Source organism: Lygodium microphyllum, chromosome 28, assembly GCF_053477565.2.
Source record: "Lygodium microphyllum isolate KBCC chromosome 28, Lygodium_microphyllum_v1.1.10, whole genome shotgun sequence".
Lineage (NCBI taxonomy): Eukaryota > Viridiplantae > Streptophyta > Polypodiopsida > Schizaeales > Lygodiaceae > Lygodium > Lygodium microphyllum.
The window spans coordinates 72613952-72637880 of NC_141162.1; the positions used below are offsets into that span (position 1 = coordinate 72613952).

Consider the following 23929-nt stretch of genomic DNA (forward strand, 5'->3'; position numbering starts at 1 on the left):
AGCAAGTGTGACGGTTTGACCCTTGGAATCTCCCATAGGACACATTTTCGACCCCATGGAGGCATCTTGCAAGACCGCGGTGCATTACGTCACAACATAGTTTCTCAAGTCAACACACACTTAGCATCCACACAACACGCACTCCTCAACACGACATGACACCAAAGTTTGCAGAATGGCCCATCTTGAGGGCAAAGCTCATATTCATAAAGGGGGACTATGTACAAGACAAGTTGTAGGGTGAGGGAGCAAGCATGTGTTATGTGGGTGTCATGTGGCAAAGGTGGGATAAACCTTGCCTAGAGGTAGCATGTGTTTCATGCAAGGCTCCATTGGAAAAGTAATAAGTGAATGGATTTGCAAGTAGTAAGAGGAACACCAATTTTCATGGCTCGATAGAGCTAGGCTTATTGATTAATTTGAGATGTTTCATTAGATTGAAATGCCAATATTTCAGAAGGGAGTTTTAATTTTCAACTAAAGATATGAGTTGTTCCATACAATTTGGCGCAAGGGGTGGAATGTGACCTATGCACAAAAAAGAGTTTGGATAGTGATTTGCATGCGATACATTTCAAGTTAACTTTGATGCCTTAAAATAGACCATCTCATTACAATTGTCAAGGGAGAAGATACCAAAAAGTTTTGTTAAGGCAATCAACAAATGGGCTATGATACTTTAGAACTAAAATTACATAAATAGTGCTCACTGTTGGAGAAACCTCCGGGCATTGATAGCGGTGATAGTGACACACATTGATAGCTATGATACTTTATAACTAAAATTGCATAAACAATGCTTTCTGTTGGAGAACCCTCTGGGCATTGATAGTAGTGATAGTGACACACATGGAAGTGCGATTTTGGAGGATGATGCGTGCTTGGAGTGTTTGGGTTTGCTTAATTGTTCAGGGTGCTTACAACAACCGTAGAAAGGGCCCTCAATGGTGTGGGGCAACTTGTATCACTTATGTATGCTATATATGCCATGGAGTAAATGATCATTTATGTTTTGGAACACAATGTTTTGGAACACTTATGTATGCTATATATGCCATGGAGTAAAGGATCATTTGCTTTGGAACACAGCGTTTTCTTTTTTGAGATTTGGAACAACAATGTTCCATACACATGCCATCAAATGCATAGCTTGAATGAAGTGCTAGACCAAATTTTGTGTATGCATTCAAGTACATGATGAGGGAAAAATGGACCCTCTTACCAAAGCCAAACCGAAGGACTTGGCATTGGTACACACCAACTAGTTACTTGTTAAGGCTCACGTCATCCAATGTTGTCACAGACATCCACCATAAAGTGCCATGGAAGTGTATCCATGCTTGCATTGTAGATGACAAGGTAGAAGGCTTGGACCATGCACACATACTTGGGGCATTAGTTGGGAATGAATGTGAGTTGCATGGACACATGCTAAAAAGACATGAATAATTCACTCGAAAGAAAGGGCAAGAAGAAGGTTTGACCAAGGGAGAAAGTGCATTCTGGGACTATTGGGAGAAAGTGCATTCTGGGACCAAGAAGAAGGTTTGACCAAGGGAGAAAGTGCATTCTGGGACTATTGGGACTAGAGCATGTGGTGATGAACCATCTCCAACCAACAACAATTGTGTATTACCTTTGGCCTTTGGCCTAGGGATTTTCGAAGTTTGTGGACCACCACTACCAAGGCTTAGGATGGTCTTGTTAAGGGTGTTCTGCATCAAAACTTCTTTCTTGCGGGTAATGCTAATCTCATGGTAGAAAGTTAGGTTGAGAGGGAACTCCTTGGCCTAGCTTGTGACAATTGGTGCGTCGACGTGGAGGTTGTAGTCACATGTGCCACTATCAGGATCCAGCAATGCTATCCACCGTAGCAACCACCCCGCAACACACAATGTAGGTTTGAAATAGCGTTGGAGCGTTCGATGACGTGACTTTCAGGCTAAGATTCTGAACTTCTTTCTTACTCGCGGTTTTTTTGATTGGGATGTCGAATGGTAGCCCTAGTGGCCAAGTAGGAGACGTTGTCTTCGGGCAAGAGGCACAAAAGGTTGTGATCGTCGGCGATGGACGAGTTGGTCGTGCTTTCTTCCAGATGACAGGCCGCAGGTTTGCAGGGACACAGAGAGTGCGCGTTTGTGAGAGAGAGAGAGAGAGAGAGAGAGAGAGAGAGAGAGAGAGAGAATTCTTGGGTATTTCTGTCAGATTTGTAATAGCTGTAATAGTTTGCTTAGTATCAGGTGTTGTTCTAAAAGGGTCGTACGGTTACCGGCTGTGGTCTACTACGTGGTAACCTGGTTCATCTTGTGCGACATCTTGAGCTAGCTAGCCCTTTAATGTACACTTGGCTATTGCATTGAGCTAGCTAGCCCTTTTGTGCATACTTGGCTATTGCATTGAGACTTCTACATGGTGTGGTTGTAACAGCAAGCCATTCCTAATTCCTAATGATGCTCCAGCGCCATCCGTACTCCCCCCATTGATGTCGTCTTAGGAACGGGAGGATAACCTTTTATATACACTAATTGCAGGGCTAGCATGACGACAAAGTCCTTGCATTGCCCTTAATCTATACACCGATCGATTGATTGCAGCTCTGGCATGGTGAGAGAATGATCTTACCCAAGATTCAATGGTCACAGAAGTCAGTCAAGTCACCATTAACGTTGGTAGTTCACCTTGGTCTGCCGACCCTAGTTCACAACCCCTAGTAGTTGGGTTTGTACGTTCCCATTCTTGTTCGGTCAACACATGCACGCCAAGGCTAGGGTCACAACCCCTAGTAGACGGGCTTGTACGTTCCCATTCTTGTTTGGTCAACACATGCACGCCAAGCGGCATTGTCGCTGCTAGCTTTGCATGTCCTACAACGTGGCTTACATCCTTTAATGTCCACAATTGCTTGTCCTTGTTACGCTGTGTGCATAGGATGTGCTCGCAAACTCACCTTGTGAGAATGTGCAATGAACAAGCATGCAAGAGGAGATCACAAAGACACATGAAGAAAAGAGGAACCATGAAATGAGAAAGCTAAAATCCGAGCAATGGAATACATATCACATACATGAGATACAAAAGTGCAAGAGTACACCACCATGTGACCCACGAGTACCCTAAAGCTCTGTGTGTGTGTGTGTGTGTGTGTAATAGGTAATTGTATTGATTACAAAAGTAGTAGAAGATTACATGATTACAAGATTTATGATGGTTCCAGGCCATCGTGCATAAACTTTGCATAAACTTGCTTTACAGAATATCAAATAACTAAAGGAGTACAAAAGTCACCGCAAAGATGCAACTGAGATTGTTGTATGTCAAGGAGCTAAATCCTCCCTAGGGAGAAGATCAATATGTTGCACAAGATCTAACTTCCAGTGTAGAAGACCCTTGAGTTTGGTTATGTGTCCTTGGATGCCTGTAGCAGAGTTAAAGAAAAAAACATTTCGGATAATCCAATTATGCCAATAGCCCCAAAATTTGGAAAAATGCAACAAGACCTTCATATGTGGCTGCACCGGGGTGGGATATTTGGCCTTGCCAAAAACCCAATCAAAAGTGTGCAGCGATAGAACAACCATTGCTTGCCAAATATTTGTTAGAAGAGTCCAAATTTTCTTAGCCAAAGGGCAGGAAATAAATCTATGATGTGAAGATTCCATGTTGGTTGTACAAAAAAAGCAATTGCTGTTTGAGATTTGGTGCTTAGAAAGGGCCGAAGTAAGGGGAAGGTCAGCAATGATCACTCTTTAGGAAAAGATCTTGCATTGGAATGGGGACTTGTTGAACCATCCTTCCATCATTGCCATTTTCCACCTAGCCTTGGATTTATGCATGCCCCAAATCGCATTGGCTTTAGTAACTAGCCAATGCTTGTCCATAACCAAGAGATGATACACTTGGCTAGCTGAAGCCTTTTGAAGACAAAGATGATTAGCAAGATCCCAATCTTGCCAAGGGCAATCTGAGTCGAGTGTAGGAAAACATTGCATAGGCTGCATCAACCTTTTAATCCAGCCCCATAAGTTGCGGTATCCATGAGGAATCCGGAAAAGTCTCCTTGTCGTAGGGAAAGACATCAGGCGGTGATGGCTCATCAAAGTGGTATTTGCAACAGAAGACAAGCCTATATGTGCCATACAATTGAACTTGGGCTTGTCCTTCTGTTTCTTGCCGTCCCAAGAGAGCAGTCGTGACACCACCAAAAATTCCAATTGAAAGGAATTCATCTCCAGACAATCTTTTGCAGGATGCCAGTGGATCTTCTGAAGAACGAGCCTTCAAGAAGGGAAAAAACGATTTACCAAAGTGGAGGAGGTGGAAAAGCGAGTATTTGAATCAAGAACGTGCCACCATGATGCTTGTATGCTGGTGTTACTATGTACTATACCTTGGACTTTTGGAAAAAAGTTGACTATAAGGACCCAAGGACAACGGTCAACACACATTGCTCTGAAGAGCTACTAATGAAGGCCCACCATATGGGTATGTACATCCAAAATCACCCCACCACCTATGCTTTTTGGGGTGTAGACATGGCTCCAAGAAATCCAAGAGATACCAACATGTAAAGTATCCTTTTTCCATAGCATGAAGCGAATGTGCCTAGTAACAACCCTCAAGGTGGAGGCAGTCCAAGGCAAAAGAGGTAAAAAATATGTGAGCTTAGAAAGCATAATGGATTGTGCCACTTTAGTGTGAACATGGAAAGGCTAGACTTGGGATTTCCAGTATAGAAACTTTGTCTCCAATTTCTAAGAAATCCATTGCAACAATTGCTTGGATTGAACATCAACACCCAAGGGGTAACCCAAATGCCACACAACATTCCCATGGGGGATCACCATCCCTTGCCATTGCTAAGATTGTAGATCCGGTTTAGTACAGTTGATGAGGGAGGATTTGGTTGCATTCATATGAAGACTAGAGGCTTGGCCAAAAAGTTTCCATATATCCAATGTTGTCTGGAGGTTCGCTTGTTCCACTTTGAGAATCATAAAATGTGACATTTGCTAGTGATTGGCCCTCAAAATGTTCGCCAAAAAGAAGAGAGAGACCAACCAGCTGTCCTATTGTCACCAAGTGAGAAAGCATAGAAAGGACTAGATGGGTTGCGAGAGCAAAGAACAAGGGATTCAAGGGGTGACCTTGTTTGACTGATTGTGCTAGAGTGAACGGCTCAATGACCCCACCATTTATCATGACTCGTGAAGAGGCATCCATGTTGATTGTGTGTATTAGATGGGACATGTGCCGATCGAAACCCATAACATGCATGAGATTTTCCCAATCCAGATAATCAAAAGCCTTTTCGAGGTTCAATTGAATCAACATGACTTCTTGCTTGGAGTGCTTTGCATAGTCAATGGCCAATTGAACATTCAATACATTGTGCAAGAAATTCCGGCCCTTGATAAATCCATATTGATAAGGATGCACAAGGGTAGGGAGGTGCTTGTGGAGACGATTAGCTATGACTTTAGTGAAAATTTTATAGATAGATTCCATCAAAGAAATTGGCTACCAATATTTCAACATCGAGGACAATGGCACTTTTGGAATCAGCTTGATGACCCCCACCTTCCATGAGGTAGGCATAATTTGCGTCTTCCAAATCTATTGATACATGGTTGCCAAAGGTTTGGCAAGGGTGGTAGCATAGGCTTAAAAAACCTCTTTAGTCAAGCCATCCATCCTAAGACTTTTGTCCTTGGGTAGATGCAATAAAACACTCATGACCTCTCCCTTTCAGATAGATCTATCCAAATCATGATGCATAACCCTTAAAGACCGGGTGCTTTAGATAAGATGAATAAAAATGCAATGGGAATCTTCCCAAGAATTGCATAGAAGGGGCAATAGGGTGTGTAAGCATGTTGAATTGCAAAGGGAAATGATTGACAAAATGTATTGTTGCAGCACGTGGATATTCAAAATCTTTGGTAGGAAAGCATTGTCATGCATAATATACATGCAAGACCATGTAGTTGAGTACTGTGCTGATTGAAAAGTAAAACTCAAATCCAATGGGCGGAGCTAGGATCAAATATCCTGTTTCAAAACAACCATCTCAAAATCATGCCACGTATGGCTCTCTGGCGTATCCATTACTGAGTGCTCGAAGGTGGATTGTGAATAATGAATGCACATATTGAAATCTCTCAATAGTATTCCTGATTGGCAAACAAGTTGCTAGTTGATCCCATAGATCCCGTTGAGACGAAGGTTCATTGGGTGCATAGAGGCCTACCGGCCATAGTACCTCCCCTTTGAATAGAATTTCAACCACTAGAAAATGGCCATGGATGTCATCCTTGACAAGGGTTGGTTGGAACTTGCCATTCACGACTGTAAGCACACCTAAATAGTACCGAGATGAGCTTCCTGCATAAAACAACTGAAAGTCATGGCAATCCATGATTGCTAGCTTCACTATGATTTTTATGCTCAATAGCACATAAAACATCCCATTGATTGTCATAGAGGACGTGCAGATATTATGCTGCTTGCTGCATGAACGAGTGCCATGTACATTCCAAGTGGCAAGCCTCATATGTCATGACCAAAGGATTTTAGCGTAAAGGCTTATTTTGCCTTGATTGCAATTTCGCAGCCAAAATATCAAGGGTGCCCTCATCCAAAAAAATCAGCTAATGCTGCAAAAGAGTTTTAAGTCCCTATGCTCCACTTCAGAAGTGGAGGGACCAGCTCCTTGTTTAGGAGCTGCCCTTGGGTATCGATGATCCCAAGGAGTGATTACTTTAATTGTGGGGAACAAAAGCAAAGTCACATAGGTGGGTCTTGGGAATGATCAAGAGAGGATTTTGAGGGCCCATTGATAGTGCAGCATCAGCAGTAGATGCTGCTGATATCTTATCTTTTCGACGCACATAAGTGCGAAAGGGGTCTTCTGAAGTGTTGGGCATAGCTGCTATTGTGTACACATCAGGCTTTTTTCCTCTTTTGGCACCAACATCAATCAAATCATGGTCAGGAGAGTGCAAAGGTTGGACAAGTTGTTTCCCTCTGTCCAATGTAGGGCACATTGGGGCCTTGTTTGCTTGAGAGCCATCGACTAAGGAAATCATGGACTAGTGTAGTCGAACCCCCCTCCGCAACAGTGGTTTTTTTTGGACATTCGGCCATGAAATGCCCGAGTTGTCCACATGAAAAACAATGCCTTGTGAAAGTTCCCCACTTCAAGTGATAGTGCAATGAAGGCATTCCAGGACAATTCAAGCATAGCCAGTTGGGCCTCTTGTGCGCAGTATCCCACAGCATGCATAGATGGTTGCGATTGGTAGCATGCAAGCCAATCGCTCCCATGGTATCCTTAAGCAATGGCCAATAGATAGCGGGACAACATTCGACTTCAACTCGTACTGGCATTCCTGTTGTAATAGTCATTGGAAGTCCGCTAATAGCTTTTAGCCTACCGCATGAATGAGGCATTTGCCAAAGAAAAATGGAACTTTGGCTAGAAGATCATCCCAAGCGCTTGTCGATTTGAGCAATATCTCATAGAAGCCTCGTGGGCCAACGAAAATTTCCTCCACACAATCGCCTTGTAGAATAGAGTTTAGCCATTGGTGGATCCAGGAAAGCATTGGGATCTTGCCAGTGAAAAAGAGAATGATTGCTCTTTTATAGAAGGTTGAAAAAGAGCACAAAACACTCTTGGTATCCATAGTAGCATCCAATATGTCATCGTTATCCTGGGCTGGAAAGGATTCGTGGTTGTGCTGAACATATTCACCCAACAACATATTGGCAAATTCGAGGAGATGTTTCCAATCTAGGTCCTGGGACTCCTTTGCCACGGAAGTCACTTGTGTGTAAGAATGAGTAGCATGCTCGTGTGTGTGTGTCTCTCTCTCTCCTCTTTCACTCTCCTCTCTCTCCCTCCTTTGTGCCTCCACCACCTAAACTCCCGTCGCCACGAGTTTAGATACCCAAAGTCCAAAAGCAATTGAATGACATTGTGGGACTTAGAAGAGAGGTGCTATAAATAGCACAAGAAGTGGACCAGGTTGGCTAGCAAAATTACCAACCAAAAGCTCAAGTCGGCTAGAAAAAGGGTCACACAAAGACACATGTGCGATAAACCCATGAAATTTACAATGTTGACACTCTCTCTCGATCATGGGTGATCAATATAATTAAAATACAATAATGTAGTGCTTGGAACCAGCCACCCAAGAAGGTCCTTGGAATATCTACCGCGTCGCATACCATAGTAGCCGCCAATAAACTCTTAAACACCTTACTACATATAACCAATGTACTAGATGCACCAAGCCTAGATGTATTGACCACTACCAACTTTGCCTTGGAAGAAGCATTGACTCAGACTTGATCATAATCCATTCGTGATGACAAAAAGAACTAACAACACAATATCTTTGTCTGCCATGTGTGGCCCTATAGATGCTCAGTGTATACAATAAATTCTCCTCCTTTAGCCATCCTGCCAAATTGTAGATCCATGTGAGAACCAATTGTGAGCCAAACTAGCTTGATGTTAGAAACTTTGATAATTGACCTAATGCCATGCTAGTTTCAAATTTTAAAATTGCTAAATAAGCGATGTATATAGAAAGCCACTTGCAATGGTCCATCACATCATATACTAGTGAAGTAGGAATGCCTACTACCAATTGAACATATGAGGGGTCCGTGAAACTAGCCTTCCTCCTTGGAGAGGGTGGTAATAAACTGATTTAACAATAATTATAACAACGAATTAAATCACATAAATTGAAATACACACTTTACCACTTTAATCTTGGACAATGGAGAGTCTATTGGCCCTAAAATTGACACCCATTGTGGTATTTCTTTATCTTCAATTGAAAATGGATGGAGTACACTTGAGATTTACTAATCTCCTCCACTAATCCAAGCGCCTCTTGTTGTCATAAATAACCAGCAACCCTTCAAACCAATTTGCCCCTTGGTTTGGTCTTCACCCTGTTAGCGGTAGAGTCATCCCCTGGACAGGCTGTGTTAGGGTTTTTGCATAGTTAGGGTTTGGTACAGTAGACAGATTATAGAGCCATGTCAGCAGTAGACAAAGTACAGTGCCACATCAGCAGCTAGTTGCGTCAGCAGATTGCTCAGGTGCCACATGGCAGCCTGTAGTGCAGTCGGACAATATCTGGCATTATTTTATTGCAGTTGACTGCATTTAATGCAGTCAACCTGTTTATTTTTATGCCTTTTATTTCTGCTTTATATAGTAGTCCTCCAGCACATTGTTGATACATTATTTAGTGATTTCAGATTCTGATCTTGAGATTTGTTGGCTGAGACAGACTGTGCTCGGGCTGACGGAGATTGAGGTCACCAAGTCGGATACATATGCACATATTTCCTTTACCCCCTTGTGTATTTCTGCACTCTTATACAACATACTACACCGCAAATTTTCTGCGTTTACACTGTCTCTCTCTCTCTCCTCTCTGTGTTCACTCTCTCTCAATCTTTGTCCTATTCTTTCGCATCGCTGTACTCTGACACACCCTGCTACTTGTGAGACAAATTTAGCCTCAAATCTTGTATTGGTTGGTTGGCCTCTTGAATCTCCCTAAAATTCTTTAATTTTAGCTATTGGAATTCAAGTCTCCTAGGCCCTCAACTCTAAGCATGTATCCCAAGGTAGCTGCCAAACCCTAATTTTGTTGTAAATTAGGATTTACAGTAGAGATTAGCCAAAATCTCCACCTTTGATGACTCAAAATGATTGGATTTTGTTGAGAATGTTGAAGAGAGAGAAAATTTAGACTTCCATCGTGAGGAAATGGAAGAAATCAGTTGTTGCCTTGTCTACATAGCCATGAAAGTTATCTCCACTGATGGAACTCCTCGAATATGATCTTGCCTAGTTGAAGCAACCCTTAAAATGCTGTCACCTATTGTTATAGTCTCTTTTGGATATGCCACTAGCACCAATGCCTAGAGGGCCTCTTGCTAGCTGGAAATGGCTTGTGAACTGTTGTAGCAACAATGGTGGCCTTCTTTCACACACACACACACACACACACACACACAGATCTTGCACAAGGCTGGAATGATCCCCTCTCTCTCTCTCATCCTCAAAAACCTTTTTTCCCTTTCATGGGCAAGTTTTGCCAAGTGGTAGCCTTCTAATCCCATTTTTCAGTGTTACCTAGCTTATTAAATTAATTGTCAAAATATTACTGTATTATTGTATGCAAACTCTACCAAAGGGCAAGTATTGCTCCCATTGTGACTTCTGCTCAGTTATATAGCATTGCAAGAGATCAAGCAGTGTAGGATTTGTCTCTTTTGAGTGACCATCTGTTTGCAAATGGAAGGATGAAGAAAATTTTAGCGAGGTATCCATATTTTCAAACAGCCCCTTTCAAAACAAGTTGGTCATCCTTGGGTCTCGATCATTGATAGGTATGGTCTGCAATAAACCTAGTAGTATCATGACTAACACTGAAAGAAGCATTTGCATGAGTAGTACTACTCATTTCTTGAGCCCCATGAGCACTAGGGGGTGCAGATGCATTACCAAACATGCCACTTTGTGCCCCGGTATCATGCCAATGCTGCCATATGTGGAGTTATGTATATCACCAGCCATACCCGGATACATTGGGCCTTGAACACCATGCATTGGTTGCTGCATACTATAAGGAGTTGTGCCATACATTCCTGTATGTGGTCCTTGATCTACTATAGCATGAAAAATAGTGCCACTACTAAAGTATCCTGGCTGCCCCATCATTGTATGCATGCCCAACTATCCAAAACCCATTGGATTGGCACAATCAAGATGGCCTTGCATTTGGGCATCGAATCCCACTGGTAGCATTTGCTTTTGCTCATTCCCAACCTTGGGTGTATCTCTAAGTTGCGGTGGTTGTCCTTTGGAAGCTTCTTGTTATCCAAAGACCTTTGAAGATGGCATTACTTCTTGCCCTTGTTGTCCTTTTTGGGAGAATTCAAAAATCCCTTGAATTGTGGATCTTTGGCAAATTGAACAAAGATGTCAGTTGCTGCCTTCAACCAGCTTTGAACTAGTCATCATATTCTTCACCTTGTTGCTGGTCATTAGCATCTTGTGGCCTTGAAGGGCCTGCTTCTTGGTCAACAACCACATTTTCTTCTTGCTGTCCATGCTGTAGCTTATTCCAAGATTAGGCATTGCATTTTTCCCTTCATTATGTGTATTTAGAGAATGAGATGCATCATCATTGCTTCATCTCATATCTACTAGTAAAATATAATTAAAATAACAGATAAAAAATAGGCTAATTAACGCATATATGAGTTTTTTAGCTTGTATCTTCATTGTAAGATGACATGCTTGCTGTAAATGCTCAGTAGAACACAATTTCAATACTAGAGCAAAACTTTTGACCTTCAATCAAGTGCTCTGGGCATACCAAGACAAGGGGATTTGATGGTGTCCCGACAGTGGAACCATGAAACCAGCCTTCCTCCTCGGAGAGGGTGGTAATAACCTAATTTGACAATAATTACAACAACTAAATAAATCACATAAATTGAAATGCACACTTTATTACTTTAATCTTGGACAATGGACAACTTGTTGGCCTCAAAATTGGCGCCCCTTATAGTATTGATTTATCTTCAATTGGAAAGGGATGGAGTACAACTAAGATTCATTAATCTTCTCCGCTAATCCAAGTGCCTCTTGTTGTCATAAATGACCAGCAAACCTTCAAGGCAATTTGTCCCCCAAATCTTGCATTGGTTAGTTGGCCTCTTGAATCTCTTTGAATTTCTTCAATTTCAGCTGTTGGAATTCAAGTCCTACGCCCTCAACTCTAAGCATACATCATGAGGTAGCTATCAAATCCTAATTTTTGCTTTAAATTAGGGTTTACAGTAGAAATTAACCAAAATGTCCACCTTTGATGACTTAAATGATTGGACTTTTACTGAGATAATTTTAGAGATGGTTGGAGGATAAGAGAGAATGCTGAAGAGAGAGAAAATTTAGACTTCCATTGTGGGAAGATGGAAGAAATCAGCTTGTGTTGCCCTGTCCAGATAGCCATGAAAGTTGTCTCCAGTGATTGAACACCCTGATATGATCTTGCCTAGTTGAAATAACCCTTAAATTGTTGTCATCTTTTGTTGTAGTCTTTTTTGGGCATATGATCAACTCCTAAAGGGTCTCCTATTGGCTGAAAATTGCCTTCAATGTTGCAGTAGCAATGGTGGCCTTCTCTCTCTCTCTCTCTCACACACACACACACACACACACACACACACACACACACACACACACACAGAGCTTGCACAAGGCTAAAATGACCCTCCCTCTCTCTCTCTCTCTCTCTCTGTGGCGTGAGCAGTCGTCATTCTCTGTGGCGTGAGTAGTCGTGGTGTAAGGGACCTGGCGTAAGGTGATGTACTTGGCATGACGGAATGCAGTCGTGAGCAGGTTTCTCTCACTCAGTCGTGAGTAGTCATGATCAGAGAATACAATCGTTTTCTCTCGCATGTTGGTTTTGAATGAATGCAGTCATAAGCAGGGTCTCTCTTGCATGCTGGTTTGAATGAATGTAGTCGTGAGTAGTCTCTCACACACTGGTTTGAATGAATGCAGTCATGAGCAGGGAATGCAGTCGTGAGCAGTCGTGACCAGAGAATGCAGTCGTGAGCAGGTCTCTCTCGCACGTTGGTCCGAATGAATGTAGTCGTAAGCAGGGAATGCAGTCATGGCCAATGTGGACTAGGCAATGATACATTGACTTTGATTTTGATCATGCCTTGGAGTATGCAGTAATGCATTGACTGGGGCTGCAATTTGTATTTTCTGTAGTGACTGAAAACAACGTGAAGGCATTTGGGCCCGTAAAAGATTATTGGGCTTGCAAAAATTTAGTGACGGGTTAGGGAAACCCTGGAAATTTGCAAGAATCACAGAAATTGCTCTGATTTGATAGTACAAGGTACAAGCTGAGTGGCTTTGCACACAGTGTGTGAGAGATGGATAATGTAGACAAATGCAAGCATCAAATTGTGGAAAATCAATATCTAGGAGACGAATCTGATCAAGAACTAACACAACCGTCCATAGAAGCAATGTTCAACACCCCTTCTAAGAACACATAGTACAAGATGTATGGCCATAGGGTCCGTGATTGGACCGTCTCCCCAGCATCTGACAGGCATGGAAAGACTTCACGCACCATGAATGAAAAGAAATACGAAGAAATTCATCTCATGATTCGCTCTGAACTACGAATTATGAGACAAGAATTGGAGAAAGAAATACGAGAGTAGGTCAAAGCCGAACTAATAGCAAATTGGAGGGCAGAAATACAAGATATGTAGATAAAGATTAAGAATTACTTACAGGCACAAATGCTGTCCAAAATGCACACGCTGAAAACTGAAATGTTGAAAGTTGTAGATGCCTATAAATCTGAAATCTTAGAATTGGGGGAAGAATTAAATACATTTAAGAAAAAAGAAATGAACACGCAAGAAGAATTACAAAAAGAGAGAGGCTTTGAAGGCATGTGGAAGGGAGGTTCACTCATGGGCAAAAGTGGCAAAGACAACACAAAAGCAGATAGAAGAAGCCAGCCCATGGATTGAGGTAATAAAAAAGAAGAAGGGAACATCAGTAAACAAGACTGAAGTAATGAATGCTACTTTGGAAGAAGAGGCTAGGAGACGGGCTAGGGTTTTACATCTACGAGTAGTAGGATGGGAGGAGAAGAGCAGCCCATAGGAAGATGCTAAGACACTTGCTTACAAAATTGGGGCTTCAGACGTACCTATCGTCAGTGCTTGGAGAGTGGGGAAAGAGGACTCTAAGTCCAAGGCTCTAATTCTTCGCTTTGGATCACCTCCAAGAGGAGAGCCCTCAAGGGTGAGAATATCTATTTGGATGAGGATCTTACCCGAGCACAAATAGCGCATCGCAGAGAATACTTGCCCAAGGTATTGGAGGCTCGCAAAGAGGGAAAGTGGGCTGTTTATAGGGATGGACGAGTCATCATTACTAACAAAAGGACTTCACGACGGTACGAGGCATATGAGACACTTCGAATGTCAATATGGAATTGTAATGGAGCCCTACGCTTGGATGCTAGTTACTTTGAAGATAGCTTCCGAAACATAGATATAGCAATGTACACAGAAACACACCAATGTAAAGGTAGCCAACTACCAGATGTGCGGGGATACAGGTGGGAAAGTGCATCTTGGCCAGCAGCTAGAAAACCAAGAAGCACTAGGGGTTCTGGAGGTGTGGCCATACTATACTGGGAAGACCTCAAAGGGATAGTGCAAGTAATGGAAAGAGATGATGATACACGATATTTATGGATTAGGATACATGCAGGAAGACCACGGTATATATTTATCACAATATGCTACTTTCCTCATGCAAATTCTACCTATGCCATATGAGATGGATCTCCCTTTGATGTACTTTATGAGGATATCATGAGATATGCTAGCATTGGGGACATATTATTAGTAGGAGATTTCAATGCACGCACTGAAGATAGACAAAGTGACTTTTATATGCATGATAATGCCATGTTCAAAGAGATTGACATAGATGAAGTAGGCCTAGGCAGGAGAGCCCATGATAAAGAAGTGAGTACCTATGGGACACGCCTATTGACTTTGGGAAGTGCACATAGACTAGCCATCTTTAATGGTCTGCCACAATGGCCAGGATTTGACAATTTGACATGTTGGAATCACAAAGGAGGGGCAAGTACTGTGGACTACCTGATAGGCTCACCAGCATTGATACCAGACATCCAAAACTTTAAGATATCTAAGAGACCAATTGGCATAGCAGCAGATCATGCTATTTTGACACTCATGCCCTCTTGTGTACATATGAAATATGAAACACCATGCCTCCTTAAACATCCCAAATACTACTTTACAGAAGACACCTCACACATCTACAGTGGTTCTCTGTAGACCAGTTTACATACATTGGACTTGAGATCATTGGAAGAATGTACAAGGGATTTAATAGAGGCCAGACATGGATCAGCCATGTATGCATTCGCACACACCTTGCCCCGATGTAGATCCACACGATCTACTACTCTCCAAAATAGCTGGTATGATGATGAGTGTAGAGTCACTTGAGCTCGCTTACAGAGGGAAGTGGAGCTAGACACTTAGACACATCGCCAAGCAAAGGCGTTCTTCAAACGCCTTGTGCGGAAGAAGAAACGAGACTACTTAGTGAAAGCAGAAGCATAGATATATCAGCTATTTTTGGGGCGGGACAGCAAGAGCGCATGGAAGATGTTTCATGAAAGACAGCCCCCCATACAGATTACATGACCGGATGCTTCGATTGACTATGTGAGACAGCTCTATGACTTGCTAGGACAGCCACCTATGCAACCCCCACAAGCTTGTAGGCCAATACAATGGTCTTTCTTCACATGGAAAATGGTTAGGGATACAGTTTATAGATTACAAAATGGGAGGGCATAGGATGAAGATGGACTAGTAGCACAACATTTCTCACATGCTTGTGACATATTAGCACCCATATTAGCACATATGTTCAATAAAGCAATATGTGAAGGTTTCCCTATGAGTTGGTTAGAGAATACTATAATTCCGCTATTTAAAAGTGGTGATCCCCTGATTCCTAGCAACTACAGGACTATCATGTCTTTGGCCAAGATATATGAATCTATATTGGAGCATGAACTCAGTGAGTGGGCTGAAATGCAAGGCAAGAGGGCACAAGGACAGACATGTTTTAGACGAGGATATACCACGCAAGACCATATTCTCACACTTAGAGCCATTATTGAGGAGGGTCGAGCCCGAGACAAGAGGATCTATTGTTGCTTTGTAGACTTTTGCAAATCTTTTGATACAGTGCCTCATACACGCATCATGCAGAGATTGCAGGACATTGGAGTACCAGAGGGTATACGATGGGGTGTCTGCATTATATGAGGCAATGACAGGTCATGTACGAGTACCTAGGGGGGCTATTAGAGAGGATTGACAGTACCATAGGAGTGAAACAAGGATGTCCACTTTCACCCACATTGTTTGGTCTATACATAGATGAAGTGCCTGATTACATAGATTGAGGAGGAGAAGTTGGAGCCAGCCTGGTAGGGATTTGATACCGATATTACTGTATGCAGATGCTATTGTTCTCATTTCAGATTCACCAAAGGGATTGCAGTGCCATCTAGATGCTTTGCACATCTTCTGTAGAGATAAAGATCTCATAGTGAACCTTGGGAAGACCAAAACCATGGTTTTCAATACTTCAGCAGTATGGGTGACTAGATCTATGTACCAGTTCACATTTGGGGGAGACATACTGGAGCATGTGAGGGAATATGTCTATTTGGGAGTCACTGTCACGAGGACGTGAAAATTTGATGCTTTGCTTATGTTTAATTGACATTTGATTAAAGGATTAATCAAATGTGCAATTAAAAGATGCACATGTGTTGCACATGTGAGGTGCAAGCTACTTTTTCACAGTTGAAGGCCGAAGGACCCTGTGAAAAAGGTGGGTGCCAAAGGCAAAAGTTGTAACAAGTTACACTTGTTAGATTCTAGGTGAATTTTGGTGTCAGTTTGCCCCTAGGACCATTAATCGGCCATTAAGTGTCAGTGGTGACACTAGGGACTAGGCATTAATTAATGGATTAATGCTTGTCCAAGGGTCAATTAATGCATGGGACCACTTTGGGTTGTAAATGGCCTAGCCAATTTATTTTTGGATGGGCAAGGTCAATTTTTCGGGCATGGATTAAGAGCTGAATTAATTTTGAGAATTAAATGGCTAGAATTGTTGAAAATGGATTAAGAAAGCTGGCACTTGGCAAAACTTTCCCATGCAAGTGGGGGAAAGGCTAAATAGGGCTGAAGGGAGAGGGAAATCTCGTTTTTTCATTTTGGAGCTGTTGGGAAGAGGTGTTGGACTGTTGCTGCAAGCTTTTGGGGCCATTTCCCAGCCATTGGAGACCATTTTGGTGATGGAGATTGCATATTCTTGACCTTGGGAAGCTGGCAATTGCTGCTGATGCACTTTCTCCTGAAGATCACAGTCTTTGATGCTCCTATTGTTGTTGGTGCATCCGTTTGGGGCTGGTACAGCAGGGCAGCAGTTGATTTTGATCCGTTCTTCGCGACAAATCTCAGAATTTTCTCTCTACAGCATTCTCTCATCTCCTTCAGCCTATGCTCAGCCATTCTCAGCAATTCTTAGCCATTCGGAGGAGATCTCAGCCATTTTTGGTGGGCTGATCTATAATTTCTGCAGTAAACCCTAATTTACAGCAGAAATTAGGGTTTAGCAGCCACCTTGGGATCCGTGCCAGAGATTGAAGGCTCAAGGGACTGAAATCAATAGCTGATAATTGAAGATTATCAAGGGATTTCAGGAGCTAGTCCATCCTATATCGATTTGGGGCAGCATTTGGCCAGCCAAGGGTCAAATTGGAGAAGAAGTCCTGGGTGAATCAAGGGCCAAATGACCCAAAAGGCTTGCTGGTCATTTATGACAGCAAGAGCAATTGGTTAGCAGGAGGAGATTGAAAAATCTCGTGTTGTACTCCTTCCAATTGAATGAAAGCTAAAGAAATACCGCAAGGGGCACCAATTTTGGGGCCAACAGGGTGTCTACTGTCCAAGAATGTTATGGTAAGGCGTGTATTTCATTTTATGTGCATTTATTTATTGCTGTAATTGAGTGCTTAATCAGGTTAAACCACCCTATCTGAGAAGGAAGGCTGGTTTCAGTCACCTTCTCCGGCCCACGTTTTTCGTTGAGAGAGGCATTAGAGGCACGTCTGGCACGTGGATACACAGCACTAGGGGCACTCAAGAGTCAATGTGCTCACATACAGTTCCAAGAGCCCCGCACCAAACTCTGGTTGTTTGATATCCTAGTCACATATACATAACTATATGGAGCTGAGGTATAGGGTTGCAACTTGTACCGCAGGCGACTTAGCCCACTCACTGATCAGATTGGAGTAGAGAGGGATTATTATGATGGTTGGGATAGCATGGAAAGGCCATTTATCATGATGATACATGCATGATTAGGAGTAAGCTCTCCACCCAACATCCCATTGTCAGAGCAGAGCTAGGGGCAACACCTATAGTTACGAAGGTACTCTTCAGGGCAGTGACCTTTTGGCACAGACTATGGGAACTTCCACGCCATAGATACTCTAGATTGGCACTAACCTCATCTAGACAACTAGCAGCAAGAGGCGAGAAGAACTGTTGGTTTTCACAGATGGATATTTGGACGAGCCTACATGGTTTGGATATTGACCGTCTTCCACCTTTGGATTATAGCCGTGATTGCCCTACACTTTCTCTCAGCCGATCAGAGTTGAACTAGGTAATCGGAGCTGATATCTTGAGGATTGAGACGGCAAGGACATGGATCCATCCACCACTCCCTCTAGGATTGAGGATGGAGTTCTACAGAAGTCATTTCTTGTGCCTCTCTGATGATGGTTTCACTATTCGGCCAGCATATATGGACACCCATCTCTCCCATAGCGTACGGGTTGTTATCGGACAGATTCGCACCTCCTCACATAGGCTTCAGATGGAGATAGGTAGATGGACAAATACCCTAGTAGAGGATAGGACTTGCCAGCTTTGTGGTCAAGAGCTTGAGAGGAGGAGCACTACATATGCAAATGCAGAGTATACTATCACATACGAGGATGGTACCACTGCCTCTTCCGTGATGGATTTGGACCCCTTCGCCACATCATGGAGTACGAGGATCAGAGATGCCTAGGTCTCTTTCACCTTTGGATTATAGCCGTGATTGCCCTACACTTTCTCTCAGCCGATCAGAGTTGAACTAGGTAATCGGAGCTGATATCTTGAGGATTGAGACGGCAAGGACATGGATCCATCCACCACTCCCTCTAGGATTGAGAATGGAGTTCTACAGAAGTCATTTCTTGTGCCTCTCTGATGATGGTTTCACTATTCGGCCAGCATATATGGACACCCATCTCTCCCATAGCGTACGGGTTGTTATCGGACAGATTCGCACCTCCTCACATAGGCTTCAGATGGAGATAGGTAGATGGACAAATACCCTAGTAGAGGATAGGACTTGCCAGCTTTGTGGTCAAGAGCTTGAGACGGAGGAGCACTACATATGCAGATGCAGAGTATATTATGACATACGAGGATGGTACCACTGCCTCTTCCGTGATGGATTTGGACCCCTTCGCCACATCATGGAGTACGAGGACCAGAGATGCCTAGGTCTCTTCCTCTTGGAGCTCGAGAGGTGCCGAACTGCACTATTGTGAGATAGGAGGCCAGCTCACATAGGGACACACACAGAGAGCAGTGATAGATTTCTTCTACAAAGCCGACCCTACTGACACTACCAGCCTAGCAGAAACAGAGCCACCCCGCTAGACAGCTTACAAGCCACACCGTGGAGTCACATTGGATAGAGCCATTTCCCTTCATCAAGCATGACGATCACGTCTATCAGGACCACGCCCGAGGAGGCCACACCACAGTCAGATTAGAGCCATTATCATGAGACACCGTAGACTCATCACCAGGCATATCAGTGAAGCAGTTAGGGGCTGCATCATAGCTGAGATCATGTGCAGATCTTGAGACCAGCTACAACCCATAGTCTCCACCACACTTTTGTACATGGTTATATTAGATCTGGTTCTCCTTTCCTTTCCTTTTCTTTTCTATTGATGGAACAATACTACACATGGTTCAACCCTAGTATAGTCCCATCGTATAGTTATTTTCAGTATTGTTTCATAGGCCACCCACTTATTTGTAATGTTATTCTTACCTTACTGACGAGATGACATTAGATATGGATGTACTTTGGATTTTGTCTCATAGGCCACATTGGCCTTATGTAGACGTTAATATATCTTTCTTTCTTTATTTCTCTCTTTATTCCCCTTAGCCTCGAAAACGTTTTTCCCACTTGCATCGGCAAGTTTTGCCAAGTGGTAGCCTTCTAATCTCATTTTCTACCATTATCTAGCTTATTAAATTAAATTTTAAAATATTATTCTAAAAAGTAATTTAATAATTATGTAAGTGCCAAAAAAAATTATTTTACTAGGCAATAATTAAATTGGCTAGGCCAATTCGTCTCCTAAGTACCTTGAGTAGTTATTGACCCTTAGATTGACATTAATTAATTAATTAATACCTAGTCTCTAATGTCACCAATGACATTAATGGCCAATAAATTAGTCTAAGCCAAAATCTGACAGTGGGTACCACCTAGTATATGTTAGACATAACTTATTACAACTTTTGCCTCTCGCATCAACTAATATCGTGGGGTCTTAGGTCCCACATTATGGAATAATAAACTTGTAGCTCACATTTGCACATTGATTAGCTTTTAATCAAATGCTAAGCAAAAGTGTCAAAATTTCACGTCCTCGTGATAGTCCAAATTCATAGGGCTAGAATGAAACTTCTACCTTAGCAACAAGAGATGCCATGGTAGTATTGAAATTTGACAAAGAGTTTGCACCAACCTTGCCCTTGTCCTTTTATTATTCTTTGATGAGGCCTCTTGACTCCTTGAATCCTTTGGAGATGATCCTTCTTGCCATAGAGGTAGCACTTCTCCTTCTTTTTCTTTTCTTTCCTCTCTCAAGTGAGTGTGCTGTTGCATATCCACTCGTAGTGAGACTGAGAGTGCGCAACGGAAGGACACGAACACAAAGAGGAAGGAAGAGAGAGATAGCAAGAAGAAGGAAGAATTTTGCATTGATTGAAGATGAATGCTGAATACAACTGTATGGACTGGTCAGTCCCCTGTATGCAGTCCAAGGCGTCAGTGAGGGCACTAGATCAGGTTGAGAATGATGATGGTAGCAGCACCGGAGACGGAGGAGTATGTTGGAGATGAAATGTGCAAATCAGCAACTTGTAGAAGAAAATGATTTGCCAAGTATGGGGTGCCAGCTATAAGTAGCCGACGTCCCCTAAATCTGGTTGATTGCTGTTTGGGGCCGAAAATATTGTTGACCTGCTACCAAAAATCTGCCAACTGCAGTAAATGCAGTTCGATTGCATAGGCAGACTACGAAAATGATGACATGGCAATATGGATGTTGATATGGCAGTATGGAAGCTGAGATGGCAATCGTAGTGTGACAGGGGGCAGCAAAATGACTTGAAAACCTAGGAAACATAGGAAAAGTACGCTAAATTATTAGAGCTTCTATGTCTTCGGTAGACTTTGACAGGAGCTCACAACTAGGAGATGACAGATTGACAAACCCTAAAATAGGCAGGCTAACACCCCCTCTTAGATCTTGGAAGTGTCTGAAGATCCAACAATCACATGTGTGATGAAGCATGGAAGCCTTGGGCAAAGATTCCATGAAGAGTTCTGCCGCGTTGTCCTCCATGGAATAGCAGGCCATTGATAACTCCGAATCCATGATCCGCTCTCAAACATAATGGTACTCAACCTCGATGTGCTTTGGGTGGGCATGAAACATAGGGTTCTTGGCTAGAGCAAGGGTACTCTGGTTGTCCATGTGTAGTGGGGTGGGTCTTGTTTGGGGACCCTATAAGTAGCGCAAAATGTGCAAAGGGGCTTTCCGGTGAGCTTGAGTAGGAGTCTTCATGAAAGAAGACAGCAATGCCACTTCAAAAGATATGTTCGGCCTGTTAGATAGCAGTATGCAAAACATTACGGCCAGAGTGCCATGTCGGCAGAGCAAGTGCCACATCAGCAGTCTGTGCAGAGTCCACGTGGCAGCAGATTGTCATCGGACAGTTTGTGATCAGTCGGACAGGTTGTGAGCAGTTGGACAGTTTTTCTGCATTATTTTATGCAGTCGGCTGCATCTTCATTTAATGCAGCTGACCTGGTGTTGGGCACTTTTTATTTCTTGGCTAGTGTGTAGCACATTCTCAGATATTCTGATCATGAGATCTGACGGAGACAGATTGGAGAGACGGACAGCACCCGGGCTGACGGAGATCGAGGTCCTCAAGGCGGAGACACATGCAGATATTTTCTCTGTACCCGTGTATATTTCTGCACTCCTATACAACATACTACACTGCAGATTTTCTGTGTTACAGTGTCTCCTTTTCTCTCTCTCTCTTCTGTGTTCACTCTCTCTCAGTCTTTGTCCTACGCCTCCGCATTGTTGCACTTTGACATGGTATCGGAGCTATCAGAGCAGTGAAGATGGATTGACTAAGTGCTGAACCTACCTGAAGAGGAGATTTCAGCGCGACACAAGGCTGCGTTTCCAGCATTCGAGGGCGAGTGGGAGGGTTGCGCATTGGATCAAGGCTGAAGTGAGCGTGGGCGTGCGGGAAAGGAGTCCAGTTGGTGAATTTGCTGGGGGTTGTTGCTGTTTGAAGGGGTGGAAGGCTGCGTTTTAGATCTTCCACTGGAGATTGTAACTTTTCATCGTCTTCGGCGGCTGAAGAAGGTTCGGAAAGCGGAGGAAAGAGCCCTAGCAGGGTGTGTTTTCACAGTCAGAGGGGGTTGCTTTTGCATTTGTGCATGACTTGGAGTTCCAGGCAAGTCTTCAATTTATTTTGCCCCTTGATTCGGGCAAAGTGACCAGCAAGTCTTCAATCTATTTTGCCCCTTGATTCGGGTATTTGCTGGTTTCTTCACTTGAATAGGCTAAAAATAGCATCAACCTTGTTGAATCCAAGTCTTGGAGCTTCCAATTTTTGGCATGCTTCGCGAGGTTGTTGCTAAATCCTAATTTCTACCTTGCAGATTAGGGTTTAGGTTAGAGAAATCTGAAATTTCTCAGCCTTGGTGATCTCAATGCTGTAATCTTCAGAGCAATGCTGTAGAAAGGCTGGGAGATGAGAGAGAACGCTGAGAGAGAAAATTCAGAATTTTTTCGCGAAGAATTGAAGAAAATCTGTCATTTACTGTTGCTGCCCTGTCTCAACAGCTTGTAGATGTAGTCACTTGCTGTTGATTGGCCTTCTCTTGCCCCCTACTTACCTCAGAAGGTCCTCCAATGGCTGCGAATCGCAGTATTTCCTCTCTCTCTTTTGCAAGCTGAATACACTAAAAATGCCTTTCTCCAACCTCTTAAGACGTTTTTCAGTCTTGCATGGGCATTTTTGACAAGTGGCAGTCTTTCCAAATGGCATTTCGTACATATATCTATCTAAAACCTAAAGTGGTGCACTCGTCATTGTACCTAAAAATGTGTTCACTCTATACTCTGCTCTCTCGCACTCTCCCTGCCTCTCACTGTGCGTAATGACTGCCTGCCTCGATCTCCGTGCCTAATCGATTCCTTCAAATTGGTATTAGAGCGTAAGGTGTTGCAGACGGTCATCAGATTGAGCGAGAGCTCAAAGGCGAGCAGGAGAGTCATAGGTGTAAGCTACAAGCAATGACTCTGCGACAAGCATGGACCAAGAGTGCGATAGGCTGTAGAGCTGACGAATGAGGAGGCTATTGCTGTGTGACCAGTCGAGCTGTGCGACAGGCGACGTCTGCAGGGAAGTTGGGTAAAACTGGCGGGCAGCAGTTGACTACACGGGCAGTAGCGTGACGGGCTGCGACAGCGTGGACCAAAACAGCTGCAGTTGACGGGCGATAGTAGGTAGCAGTCAATTCTCGATGCCAGCGGAAAGGAGACTTGACGGGGCGTGCAACACGTGACGTGTAATGCGTGATGGAGCAACGTGGACGGAGCCAGTGGGCTCACGGGTCAGCGGACCCATCATTCAAACCGTTTTTAAAAAAAAAATAAATCTTTTTCTCAAACTCCTTCCCCTAACCGTGGTTTGCGCGTGTAAGCACAAAACATCAACTTTGTGCAACTTTGGCCCAGAAAGCTGGGGCTTTGCCAGATTGAGCACTGTTTGTGGAAAATTGAGGCATCTGCGTTGGAATTGCAGACATTGT

At 43.2% G+C, this 23929-nt stretch overlaps 1 protein-coding gene across 3 annotated transcripts in view; it reads left to right on the top strand.

Annotated features, from left to right (window-relative positions):
• Nucleotides 1-1753: 1753 nt before the first annotated feature.
• The window catches only part of LOC148011591 (uncharacterized), a 79316-nt gene continuing 57140 nt past the window's right edge, over nt 1754-23929 (top strand). The window contains exons 1-2 of one of the 3 annotated variants that reach the window (XM_087670581.1): nt 1754-1896; nt 2002-2109. In XM_087670581.1, the coding sequence (XP_087526707.1) occupies nt 1835-1896; nt 2002-2109 (170 nt within the window). In that variant the 5' untranslated portion in view covers nt 1754-1834. The other 2 variants (XM_087670583.1, XM_087670582.1) reach the window with 2 other exon arrangements.